The 12352-nt window shown below is 34.9% G+C and overlaps 1 protein-coding gene across 2 annotated transcripts in view; it reads left to right on the top strand.

The window, feature by feature from the left end:
• Nucleotides 1-12352, top strand: part of NAA25 (N-alpha-acetyltransferase 25, NatB auxiliary subunit) — a 61446-nt gene that overhangs the window by 13858 nt on the left and 35236 nt on the right. For both annotated transcript variants that reach the window (XM_054594178.1, XM_054594179.1), the window contains exons 5-11: nt 3333-3407; nt 4524-4631; nt 5422-5500; nt 7977-8088; nt 8651-8740; nt 9218-9387; nt 11428-11540. In XM_054594178.1, the coding sequence (XP_054450153.1) occupies nt 3333-3407; nt 4524-4631; nt 5422-5500; nt 7977-8088; nt 8651-8740; nt 9218-9387; nt 11428-11540 (747 nt within the window). The remainder of the gene's footprint in view (nt 1-3332; nt 3408-4523; nt 4632-5421; nt 5501-7976; nt 8089-8650; nt 8741-9217; nt 9388-11427; nt 11541-12352) is intronic.

Raw genomic sequence — 12352 nt, 5'->3', positions numbered from 1 at the left:
TTGGCTGCACTGACATGAATACATGTAGATTCTTACATTATTTTTACTTCTAGGAATATGTTTTAAGCAAAGTATATTAAATGCTCATTAGTACTGATATAAAGAAATTATGATTCCTCTATATGATAGAATAAAACGCAGTACCCTGTCCCTCCCAGATAGTACTGTGTGTCTTTATTTGTTGACATGGAAAGATGTTCCAATATATGTTAACTGAGAAGAGTTACTGTAGAATGGCCTTCTCCTCCCACTCCCCTCACATCCATTCCTCCTTAATAAAATACATGCCACTACAGATATGTACCAAAGTGTTACCAGGATACAGGGCTGTGGATACTGTTCATCTTAATTTCTATTTTTTAAAGCATATGTTAATTTCATGATCCCACAAAATGTATTTTTGAACTGTGTATATTACACACACATGTAAAATAACAAAAAGGCAAGTTCATGCAATAGCAATATTAAAGTAGATTTTGGGGGGAAAAAATCTGTCACTCAAGCAGGTTTTATTTTTGTATAGTTTTATTTTACATCTTGCCAGAGATTTTTACAATTTTTCTTCTTAATGTTTGGAGACATTGCTTTGATGTGGCTTAACAGTTACAATTTCTTAATATGTTATACCTACATCTTGCTTTTGCATTACTTCAGTCTCATGTATTAGAAGAATGGAGTACTCTAGAGTTACATGTTTTAGAATGTAACATTTAATTTCTATTCTATTTTTGTTGCTGGATCTGGTGGTTACAGTTTCTTAGCTTATATGTATGTTTATTTTTTAATTTTTTTGTATGTTTATTTTGAAAGTGGTATGTCTGTCTAGGGTACTAGGTATTTAACAAATTAAATTTCATATTTCATGAAGGTGAGGGTTTCTGTTTTGGTCACTGCTGAATCCTCAGCTCCTAGAGTAGCACCCACACAATAAATATTTGTTAAATAAATGAATGATTTGCATAAGCTGGTGGAAGTAGTGGGGAGAAAGCTAGAGAATCTGAAAACTTAAGGACTTCTACTGCCCTTAAGTAGAATGACATCTCCAGTAGGTAATTTTTAAGACCACCTTGAATTAAGAGTTTCTAGTCATTCGCATGGTGATTAGACTTTGATTTTTCTGTAAATGACATTCCCATTCTCTGAGTCACCAGTTTACAGCCATGTTTTTCAAACTTGTCTTTCTTCAAAAGTTTTCTGTATCAGCAGAGTATTAGTGGCTGTAAGATAGTAGGGTGTGGGCATGAAATTTTTGTCTTTTATATTAAAAGTTCATATTAATTTTATATCCTATTCATTTTTATTTCTATATGTTGTTATAAAAATGTTTTCGTTTCCCAAATTTTCAAGTAAAATTAATACTTTACATTTATTTCCTCCTGAGTTTGGTTTTGGAAGTAGGGACCTCAAACCATCTTAGAGTCTCCTGCTACCCTGTTTTGTCTCCAGATCATCTCAGTTCTACCTCCACAGTGCCTTTGAGATCTCTTTTCTATTTGATCTATCTCATCCTGGTTTAGTTCCTCATTACCTCACCTCACCTTTCTTCCTATTTTCTTTCTTCACTGCTAAAATTCTCTCCCTAGAAGAGTATATTATACACATTAGTCCTTTGCTTCTTAGGGCTGCTTTTTGAATGCCTTACCACAAAGGTACCTGAGTCTGCCTTTTAGTCCTTTTCTCTACTACTCAGTCCTTGGTTTAAGCCAAATGTCCTATTCTTGTCCACATGTGTTTCTTTAATGCTTTTATTCAGACTCATTTTGCTCCTACCTAGAATTGATTCACTCACCTATTTACCCACAAATATTTGTATTTGTACCTGTTTCCTTACCCCGCCATCTTTCCCTGCAGACATTCTGTTTGACTTTCAGGGTCCATCTGAAAGACTGCTACTTTGGAAAAGGTTTTATTGAGAAAATTCCCTTCCCTACTTTGGTTTAAAGAGGGAAGAAAGAAATAAGCAAACTTAACCTTGCCTTCCGTAGAAACACCCTAGCATGGTGGTTTTGTTCATGATGTTTATTTTTATTGCCAAATATATTTTAGTCATTTGTGTATTTGTCTTACCTTTCCCTAGCATTTAAGTGCTTTTGGGACTGGGACACATTCTTTGTGTCCTTGGCAGAAATAGACATTTCCTGCCCTGACCAGCATGGCTCAGCTGGTTGGGCGTCATCCCATGAAGCAAAAGGTTGCCGGTTCAATTCCCAGTCAGGGCGTGTGCCTGTGTTGCAGTCCCAGTCCCTGGTTGGGGTGCACGGGAGAAGCACCTGATCAGTGTTTCTCTCACACATTGATGTTTTTCTTCCTCTTTCTACCTATGTTACCTTCTCTCTAAAATAAGTAAATAAAATAAAAAAAAAAATAGGCATTTACTTCCACTCAATAGCGGCTCCATGAAATTTTTAGAGTAGATTGAAGATAGGCAAAAGATTTTTAAAAAATAGTAACTGTCATAATTAGCTGATGGAGTTTATAGCATTGATTACTAGTTGGCTAATTATGGCTAGATTCTTAGTTACGTAAGAACAGATTTTTTATTTTGCTCTTTCTTGCCATGTCCCTGCTTTTAAGTATTTGTATATTGTACATTTTACAGTGAAGGGGTTCAGTTCTAATTAACAGTGTCTTGAAAGAACCTGATTATTTTCCTTACCTGAGAAATTTTTTAATTATGTCAGTAATCTTTTCTAATTTTGGAGTTTAACTGTACTGTCTGGATTTCTATATTTATTTAACTATAACTGGTTAGCGTGATATCTTCAGTGAAGTTTGTTTACTGATGTACATTCATAACCCAAATTTTGTATTTGCTTTGGTATTCTATTGGGACTATATTGGGTTGCAGTATTTTTTAGAAATACTGTTTCTTAAATTATTATTTGTTGATTTTAGAGAGAGAGGAAGGGAGAGAAAGAGAGTGAAATGTCGACTTTTTATTCCATTTATTTATATAGTCATTGGTTGATTGTTGTATGTGCCCTGACTGGGGATCAAACCCGCAACCTTGGCATATTGGGACAACAGTCTAACTAAGCTGTCTAGCCAGATATAAATACTGGGTTTTAATTTGAGAAAGTGTGTTTCAAAGGTGAAATATTCCTGATGTAAAAATTCACGTTTGTGATTATCTCTATTGCTAGTCAATAGAGAATATCCATTAAGTCACTAGACACTTAACAGTAACTGGGATATGTAAACGTGTTGCTATTCTCCCAGGAAACTTGTTTGTTTATTGTCTCCTAGGAAATTTTTTGCCACATATCTAAATCATTAATTGCCCTCTCTATTATCTTTTCTAAATTAAGTATTTATGGCTCTCTGTCTTTCAGGCTGGCATGGCTCTATATAAGATTGTCCCCAAAAACCCTTACTACTTTTGGTCTGTGATGAGCTTAATTATGCAAGTGAGTATGGCATTCAGAATGGGATTGAGATTTGTTTTATTTGTGTGTATAGTTATTGTCCTTAATGTATGTTACTAACGTCTTGGGTAATATGTAGTAGCATGTGTCAAACAGGGACTTTATGTATTGCCAGTTGACTTTTTGAGCTAGGGAGTTTTGGTATTCTTTAGGAGTTGGTATATTGGTTTATTTCTGTGCAGTACAGACTGTATTTTCCCTGAATCTTAGATCCATTACTGGGTTACAAGCCCTGCAATGTTGGATGTTTTGATGTGAGATTTGTCTTTAAAACAATATTGTTGGTTAGTGCACAGGTTATTGAACTGGGTGACTTTGTTTTATCACTTCGGCTTTCTGAGCCTTGGTTTGCTCTTTAACTAAATGGAGATGCTCATCTCCTAGAGCTACTGTATGGACTGAAATGAGGTATGGTATAGGTGAGGATGGGGAGGTAGGAGTTAAAATGTAGCATTTATAAAGAGAGAGGCTCTGGGTTTAGACAGGTCTGCCTTCAAATACTGGCTTCACCACATTTTGGAGAGCAGTGGGGAATCTAACATTATTTTATCTATAAGATAAGCATAAAAGCTCCCCTGAAAGGCTGTTTTCAAGGGTACAAGAACTCTGAGCTGAATCTGGCAGTGTTAAAATTATTGATGCTAATGCATTGATTTTTAATTATCAATCTAAGGTAATTGTAACTAATAGGAAGCTGTATAAACAATTGGCATTTCCCTTCTCATATGTGAACATCTCAGAAAAGTATCTGAAAGGGTTTTCTCTCCAAACACTTGATGATACCCTTTGTATATAGTAAACAGTATAGGCATACCTCCCTCTTAACATATTTCTAGAAAAATATATTGATAATCTATTTAAAAGTTAGGTCATATTGTGGAAACTCAGTATTTCAAGATTGCATAGGATAACGAATTTATAATACAGAAATATCTTGTAAAGCAAACCACTCTAATGTATCCTCTCGGCAGGCTCAAATTAGCTGATACTTGACATAGTAGAATGATAACTATGTACTGGAGTCATGGTAACAGTCTGCATAATATAAGTAGTGGGAGCAGAGAAAATTTAGAATGAAACATTTTTTTTCTCTTCTAGTCCATATCGGCACAGGATGAAAACCTCTCAAGAACTATGTTTCTGCCCCTTGCTGAGAGAATGGTAGAAAAAATGGTGAAAGAGGACAAGATAGAAGCAGAGGCTGAAGTGAGTAAATTTAAGCCCTACTTTTTTATTTACATGATTGTGATATTGCTACAGTATTATGTTACAATATTATGAGCTATCACTTCATTCCAGTTACAGAGCTGGATACTCACTTTGGAAGCTCCCGGCCTAGATATAATAAACCTGGAGCTGTTTCAGCAAGGACTCTAGCCTGAGACGTATATAGATAGGGAAGATTCTGTTGCCTGATTCTTACTGTTAATTCCATTGCTCTTGAAAGTCATGTTCTTCTATTAGATAACTTTTTAAAAACATACACATGACTTTTTAAAAACTTCTTAAAAAATATTTTCCCTTTTTTATTTTTTAATTACAGTTGACATTCAATATTTTTTTTTAAAAAGATTTTATTTTTTTATTTTTTAGAGAGAGGGGAAGGGAGGGGAGAAAGAGAGGGAGAGAAACATTGATGTATGAGAGAAATATAGATTGGTTGCCTCTCATATGCCCCCAAACTGGGGTCTGGCCTGCAACCCAGGCATGTGCCCTGACCTGGAATTGAACCGGTGACCTTTTGCTTTGTGGGACAACACCCAATCCACTGGTCAGGGCTCAATATTATTTTTTATTAGTTGCAGGTGTACTGCATAGTGGTTGACGTTTATATAATTTATGAAGTTATCCCCTTGGCCAGTTTAGTACCCCTCTGGCACCTTATGTAGTTATTACAATATTTGGCTTTTTTCCCTGTGCTGTACTTTACACTCCCATGACTATATTTTTGTTATTGAAAAGTTTCAGTGGTTGCACTTGTTTGTTTTTCTGTAAGGTTGAACTTTATTATATGATCCTGGAGCGTTTGGGAAAGTACCAGGAAGCCTTGGATGTCATCAGAGGAAAATTAGGAGGTAATTTTGAAAGTTTTCTAAAATTACTTTTTCCTGTTTAAACACAAGAAATGTTTATTGTGGAAAATTTCTTCCTTATACAGAACCATAAAGATATAAAGACATAAAAAAAGTCACTTGTGATCATTTTATGTTCATCCAGATTTTTCTGTGTTGCACATTTACTTAAAAAATATTTTTAAATTGAATTTATTGGGTTGACATTGATTAACAAAATGACATAGATTTCAGGGGTACAATTCTATAACCCATCATCTGTATATTGTATTGTGTGTTCACCTCCTCAAGTTAAGTCTCTTTGCATTTCTGTTTACCCCCGCCCATTACCCTCTTCTACCTCTCCCCATCCTCTTTCCCTGGTGTAATAACCATACTGTTGTCTTTGTCTATAAGTTTTTCTTTTTAATATTTTTTAATTGAAAGTAATTGAGGGATTCATAAAATTCAAGGAGTGTGAAAGATTCTACCCTCTGCCCTCTGGGTTCTTCTCCAGTTACTTGTTCTGTATATTCTCCTAAAAATGTATCCCCTCCCCACCTTCCCATTTTTTTAAACCACAAATGAGAGCATGCTGTACCTGACCCATAGAGTAATCTTACTCAGCACAATGTTTTTATTAAATTCTTTTTTCTTTAAGATTTGAAATGTCAATGCCTGTCATTCAGGATTGGTGCTCTGGTACAAACATTCTTCATTCACTTGCCTGTCCTATGAAGGCGTTTGAGTTTGTGACCTTTGCACTGTATACTCTTGTAGTCATTGTTTGGTTTTTTAAACTTAGCACTGTGTCTTAGAGATACACCTCATTAGGTCACTCTAATGATGGCCCAGTGTCCCGTAGTGTAAATGTAGGGAATTTAGTTAACCAGTCTTTGATGGATATTAAGGTCCTTTGCAGGGAACGTCTTTGCTGCAAACCAGATCTTCCCCCAGGATGCTACAGTGTGCATCCCCATCAGCTGTATTTATTATCAGTATGTCAGATGTCAGAGGGCCTGTTTGTTTGCATACTTACCAATCAGTATTACACTTTATATGTTTTGAATATGAGATAAAACTGTCTTATAATTTTTTAAAAAAATTTATTTATTTTTTAGAGAGAGGTGAAGGGAGTGAGAAAGAGAAGGAGAGAAACATCAGTCAGTTGCCTCTCATGTGCCCCCAGCTGGGGACCCAACCTGCAACACAGGCATGCACTCTAACTGGGAATTGAACCAGCAGCCTTCTAGCCTACATACCGGCACTCAATCCACTGAGCCACACCAGCCAGAGCTTATAATTTTTAATTTAATTATGAGAGAGGTTAATGATTTTTCACTTAAAAGTCATTAATCTTTTTCTCTGAGCTGCTTTTCCTTATCCTTTTTCTATTTCTACATATTTGATTAATCTTACTGATTTGCAAGAGCACTTTTCCATGTTAAAAAAGTTAACTTTTCCGTTCTCGTGAAGATACTTCCCTTTCTGTTGAAATAACCGATTTGTACAAAGTTCCTAGATTGATTGAACCATACCTCTATTTTGGACATTTATGACAAAGATTTTTGGTTCCTAACTATTTACATGTTTGATGATTTTCTTAGGAGACATCATTGGAAATGCTGTTTTCGCTTCATTAAACCTGTTTTTTTAATTGTGCCTTTACAGTAATTGGGAGTAACTAATTGTAGATGAGTAACCTCAGATCTCTCATTTAGGAGTCATTAAAAAAACTTTTTTGTTTCATGCAAGTGTGTACTATATATCCTTTACTAGACTGTGTGTAGTCATAAAACTGTATACTGTTAACTACCTTAATTACATAAAATGTAGGAGGAGTTTTTGGGTTTTTTTAACTTTAGCCTTCTTACACATGGGTACTATTCAGCCTTTTTATTTTTACTCATCTAGATTTTAGTTCTACAATATGTGTTGTTAAAATTTAGATTCTCTATAGGAAATTCATAATGTAATTGTCAGTATCTTTAATTTGCAAATCTGTTCAAAAAGGACAGGGCAGATCTAATCTGGTCAGAAATATAGTCCTAGTTTTTCTGTTCTCAGCTGTTGGGAAAGAGTTTGATATTCATCTCTGTTTATTTTTTATCTTCCACCTAACATCTCTGTCACCTGCCCATCCCATTCCAGTCCAAGATTATTTGATGTTTTGGAGCTGTATGGGTGGGAAGTCTGCCTATGGACTAAATACACCAGTCTGTGGATTCTATTGATTTTTATAATTGTGTCCCACATACTGGAGCCTAAACTCACTATATCCTGGATCCTTATATTTCACAGAAAAAAAATATTGTAAAAGTTTAATATCAGAAATGTACCTTTTCTTTTCAGCAAAACAATTTTTTAGTAATATAGTGGATCAATTTTCTAAGAGAGTGAATAAGAAAATGTGATATTTTCCTTCTTGTGTTTGGACTTTATTTTGGTTTCCGAGCAGAAATGAAACTAGCTTACCAACTATTATAACTTTTAATTGTAGAAAAGTTAACCAGTGAGATTCAGAGTCGGGAAAATAAATGCATGGCCATGTACAAGAAGCTGAGCAGGTGGCCAGAGTGCAATGCCCTTTCCCGGCGCCTCTTACTGAAAAAGTGAGTAGATGCTTCTTTTTGCACTGAGACTAGAGTGGGGCTATCAGGGGTCATCATTGATATGTTCTGTGTATGAGATTTCTGGGCATAAAGTAAAATCTTTTAGTAGTGTGTCCTGGATATTTTAAAATGTTTTTGCTGATCCATCATCTTTTATTAGGTCTTTAGAATGAACTTTGAATATCATTTGTCAAATTCGATACTCAATATTGGTCTAAAAAAGAGACAACTCCCCATCCCCCGCCCCGCCCCGCCAACCGCCTGCCATTTAGGAAATGCTAATATGGAGAGTTTTCTGTTAGGAATATTTTCTAACAGAAAATATTTTCTAGCCCTGGTCATTTTATCGAAGGAAAGAATAGTCTCTTAAAAGTTTTTGCTTTGCAATTGCCTCTGAAGTGCTGCCCTTTGGGGCTGCAGAGAAAACCAAGAGGGAGGGGTGGGACTCTCCTAGTAAAGTCTAAAAATACAACTTAAAAAATAAGTTGAGTATCTTGGTTCCTAAGGCAGATTTGTCACAACTTGGGTTTAATCCTGTGTGCATCATTCAATCTGATTTTAGCTCAGATGACTGGCAGTTCTATCTGACTTACTTCGATTCTGTCTTTCGACTGATTGAAGAGGCCTGGACTCCTCCTGCTGAAGGTGAACAGTAAGTTGTCTTCTTTCTGGAGTTACAGTATCACTTATGTTGTTTTGTTTTGCTATTTTTTCCTTTTATTTTGCACTGGCACATTTTAATATGTTGTAGCAAAAGAATTTTGTTGTTAGCTTAATCAAATTCTCTTTTCTGGTCTCAATGATTTATCCCTTTCAAAGTAAGATTGTTTTTCTCCGTTTAAAAAGATTACAAACTAAAAATTATTCCAAAAGTCCACTCTTTTTTTTAGGAGCGAGGTAGAGGTAAGTTATCACTCTGCACTAATGAAATGCCAAAATTGGGAATAATCATATGTTACCTACCAGAAAATGCTTATAGCTCTCTTTTATTCCCACTTGTATTGTTTTATAATGATCAGGTGCTTTTTCTTATTTTTAAATTTGTTTCTTCAAGTAAGTTTGGTTTGACTTTAATTTTGGAATGGATAATAGTGGCACAAAATACCTTTTTTTGTGTGTTTATACCCAGCTCTTTAGAAGGAGAAGTACATTATTCTGCAGAAGAAGCTGTGAAGTTTATAGAAGATCGAATAACAGAAGAATCTAAAAGTTCTCGCCATCTTCGGGGACCACATCTAGCTAAACTGGAGCTGATTAGACGTTTACGACGTCAAGGTTTTAATGATGAGTACAAACTGGGTAAGAAACTGTAGGGATAGTTGGGAACTCTGGAGAAGATACGGGGATGCCCTCTATACTCAAGTTCAGTATCATTATCTGAAGCCTGCAATGACAGTTATGTGTGGGATGCAGATGTCTTCATAATCTGAAAATTCTTGGTGATGAACGGACGACTTATCAAATTAGGTCTCAATCTCTTTCTAGTCCATCAGTCTTTGTCAGACATTTTTTTTCTGACCCAATAGTAATGTCAAAAATCCCTTTCAAAGTAAAATAGCCAGTTTTGTAAAAGTTTCAGGATTTTGTGAAGTGGATAAAAAGTTTCCTGAAAATCTGCTCCTAGCACTCACATTGATAAAAGAAAGAAAATCTAGCAGAATTAGAATAACTAACAGTTGAAGAGAAAGTTTATAAAGATAATATTAAGAAGAGAGAAAAGAACTATTTAAATAGTGAAACATTAAGAGAGACCTGAAGAAAATTTGATGATGCTTTTAGGTGCTTTTATAAAATCATTCTTTTTTTTTCATTGAGTTTATTGGGGTGACATTCGATAATAATGTTGGTTTCAGGGGTTAAAATGCTTCTTTTTGAGCTTACTGCACAAGGAGTGAAGGTTGTCATGTTGTGTTAGCTTACAATTTTGTTGAAAAAATGGAACCCCTTCCCCAGCAAAACAGTAATTTTTTTTGCCAGTACTAAGAACTAGCTTATAATAATTATGCCCTAAATTTCGTTAAGTTGAACATAATAAACTCTATTAATTTTTCAATTTAACTTTAAGATAAAGCTCCAAAGAAACCTTTTCCCCCTGCTTATTATTATGGAAATATTGTTTTCAAAAGAAGTCAATACACTTTAAGAAGGACTTTTTTTAGGGACCAGTTGTCCTGGGATGATGAACACTTCTAATACCTAAAACTTATCCTAGAATATCTCTGTCCGTCTTAATCATCTAATTAATTTTTTTTTTTTTTACTTGTTCTAAAATTAACTGTGGACTTCTTTCTGTCATTCTGTCTGTAGATTATTGACAACCAACTTTGAATTCCATCCTAACTCCTTTCTTTGCCTCTACCTCAATAATCTGTCTGTGTTAGATCCAGAATTGCAGATGAAAATTTTCTGTGATCTTCAGGAAATGTTAAAATACATTTAAAAAAATATTTTCTTTCCAAAGCTGGATATAAAAATATTTGGATCTGCTTTGACATTTGCTGTGTTCATCTATCTTTTTCTTCCTTATTGCCAGCCAACATCTTACAAGTTTGTGAATTTGTCTAGCCTCCACCAAAAAAAAGTTTTTTACACACCAAATCAGTGAGTGATTCTCAGTCTCTTTTGGGTCAGAGTCCTGCGAAAATCTAGTTAAAGCTAAGGACTTCTGTTCCCAGAGACATATGAATAGGGGCTGAGACCTAAAATTTTACAGAAATCTTGGTTAAAATCTCTCCTTCTTAAATCTAGTACAATTTGAGAGCATTTTACTTTTATTATTTTATTCTTTGTTTTTAATTTGAGGGAAAAAAATGAACTGGTAGCTTTCTGCATTTCTAGGTTTACGTATTCAATAGTGAGTGACCTTATTGGAGTTATTGACCTGTGGTTCTTCCCATATATTTTCTCTTCTGTTGGTGTTCCTATTAACCAACATTACCTTTCCTTTAATTCACATTTATTTGATACTTCTGAAGTAGTTCAGGAACTGTTGTGGAGAAAAGCATGTTTGTTTAATGTTTGCATATAAACTTAAGTCTTTATTTAAACTTTAAAGAAAATTTTTTAACTATTTAAATTTTAATTGAATGAAAAGCTTCACATTTCCTAAGTGTAATAATAGGTGAACTGAATTTGTAAGATTCTACTCCTTTTTAAAACATCTTTTTTATTTTTAACTAGGCAAGACATCTTCTAGCCCTCATTGTCATTCTCATTCAGCATTCAAGCAAAATTTTAACTTAATTGAAATAAATGTTTTTCAAATCAGACTTTTACTTAAATTAGAAATTGCTTCAGTCTATGAATAATTTAGTGATTTTTTTTTTTTTTCTCTCTTAGGTGACCCAGAAGAATTAATGTTTCAGTATTTTAAAAAGTTTGGGGATAAACCTTGTTGTTTTACAGACCTCAAGGTGTTTGTCGACCTCTTGCCTGCTGCACAGTGTACAAAAGTAAGTACAATTTGGGATTCTGTTGGGTGCCTGTATTTATTGTAACTAGGTTAAGTGTTAGGGTTTCCTTACCAAAATGCGTGAGGGTGGCGAACATGAGATATCAAGATAACTGCTCTGTTAAGCCAAGTACTCCAGGGGCTATCAGATTAAAGGCATGATTTCCCATTAAGTCCAGTCACAATGAGAATAAGCCCCTGGTAGATAGTTAGAGTCTCCTTTTTTGTTTTAATGGGATTTTGTGGAGATAATTGTAGATTTAAATGCAGTTGTAAACAAACTAATACAGAAAACTCCATATACCCTTCACCTATTTTGTCCCAGTGGTAACATATTGCATAATTATAGTATAATATTATAATTAGACAATTGACATTGATACTCCACTGACCTTATGTATATTTCACCAGTTTTGTAAGCATTTGTGTGTGTGGCAGTTTCTGTGTTTTTAGTACAGTATGTAGTACACGTGAATTATGTGACCACCAACATAATTGAGACACAGGATGGTTCACCACCAGGATCCCATGTGCTACTCTTTTTCTTCTTTTTTTAAAGATATTATTTATTTATTTTTTAGAGAGAGGGGAAGGGAGGGAGAAAGAGAGGCTGAGAAACATCAATATGAGAACCATTGATCAGTTGTCTCTCGTACGCACCCTGACCTGGCCCCAAAACCTGCAACCCAGGCATGTACCTTGACGGGTAATTGAACTGGGGTGACCTTTCATTTTATGAGTCGATGCCTGAACAGCCGAGTTATACTGGTCAGGGCCCCATGTACTACTCTTTCCTTACTCATAGCCACTTCC

Source organism: Pteronotus mesoamericanus, unplaced genomic scaffold (assembly GCF_021234165.1).
Source record: "Pteronotus mesoamericanus isolate MK-2021 breed Mesoamerican mustached bat unplaced genomic scaffold, CSHL_Meso_final scaffold_507, whole genome shotgun sequence".
NCBI classification, from domain to species: Eukaryota; Metazoa; Chordata; class Mammalia; order Chiroptera; family Mormoopidae; genus Pteronotus; species Pteronotus mesoamericanus.
This window is presented reverse-complemented; position numbering and strand designations above follow the sequence as displayed.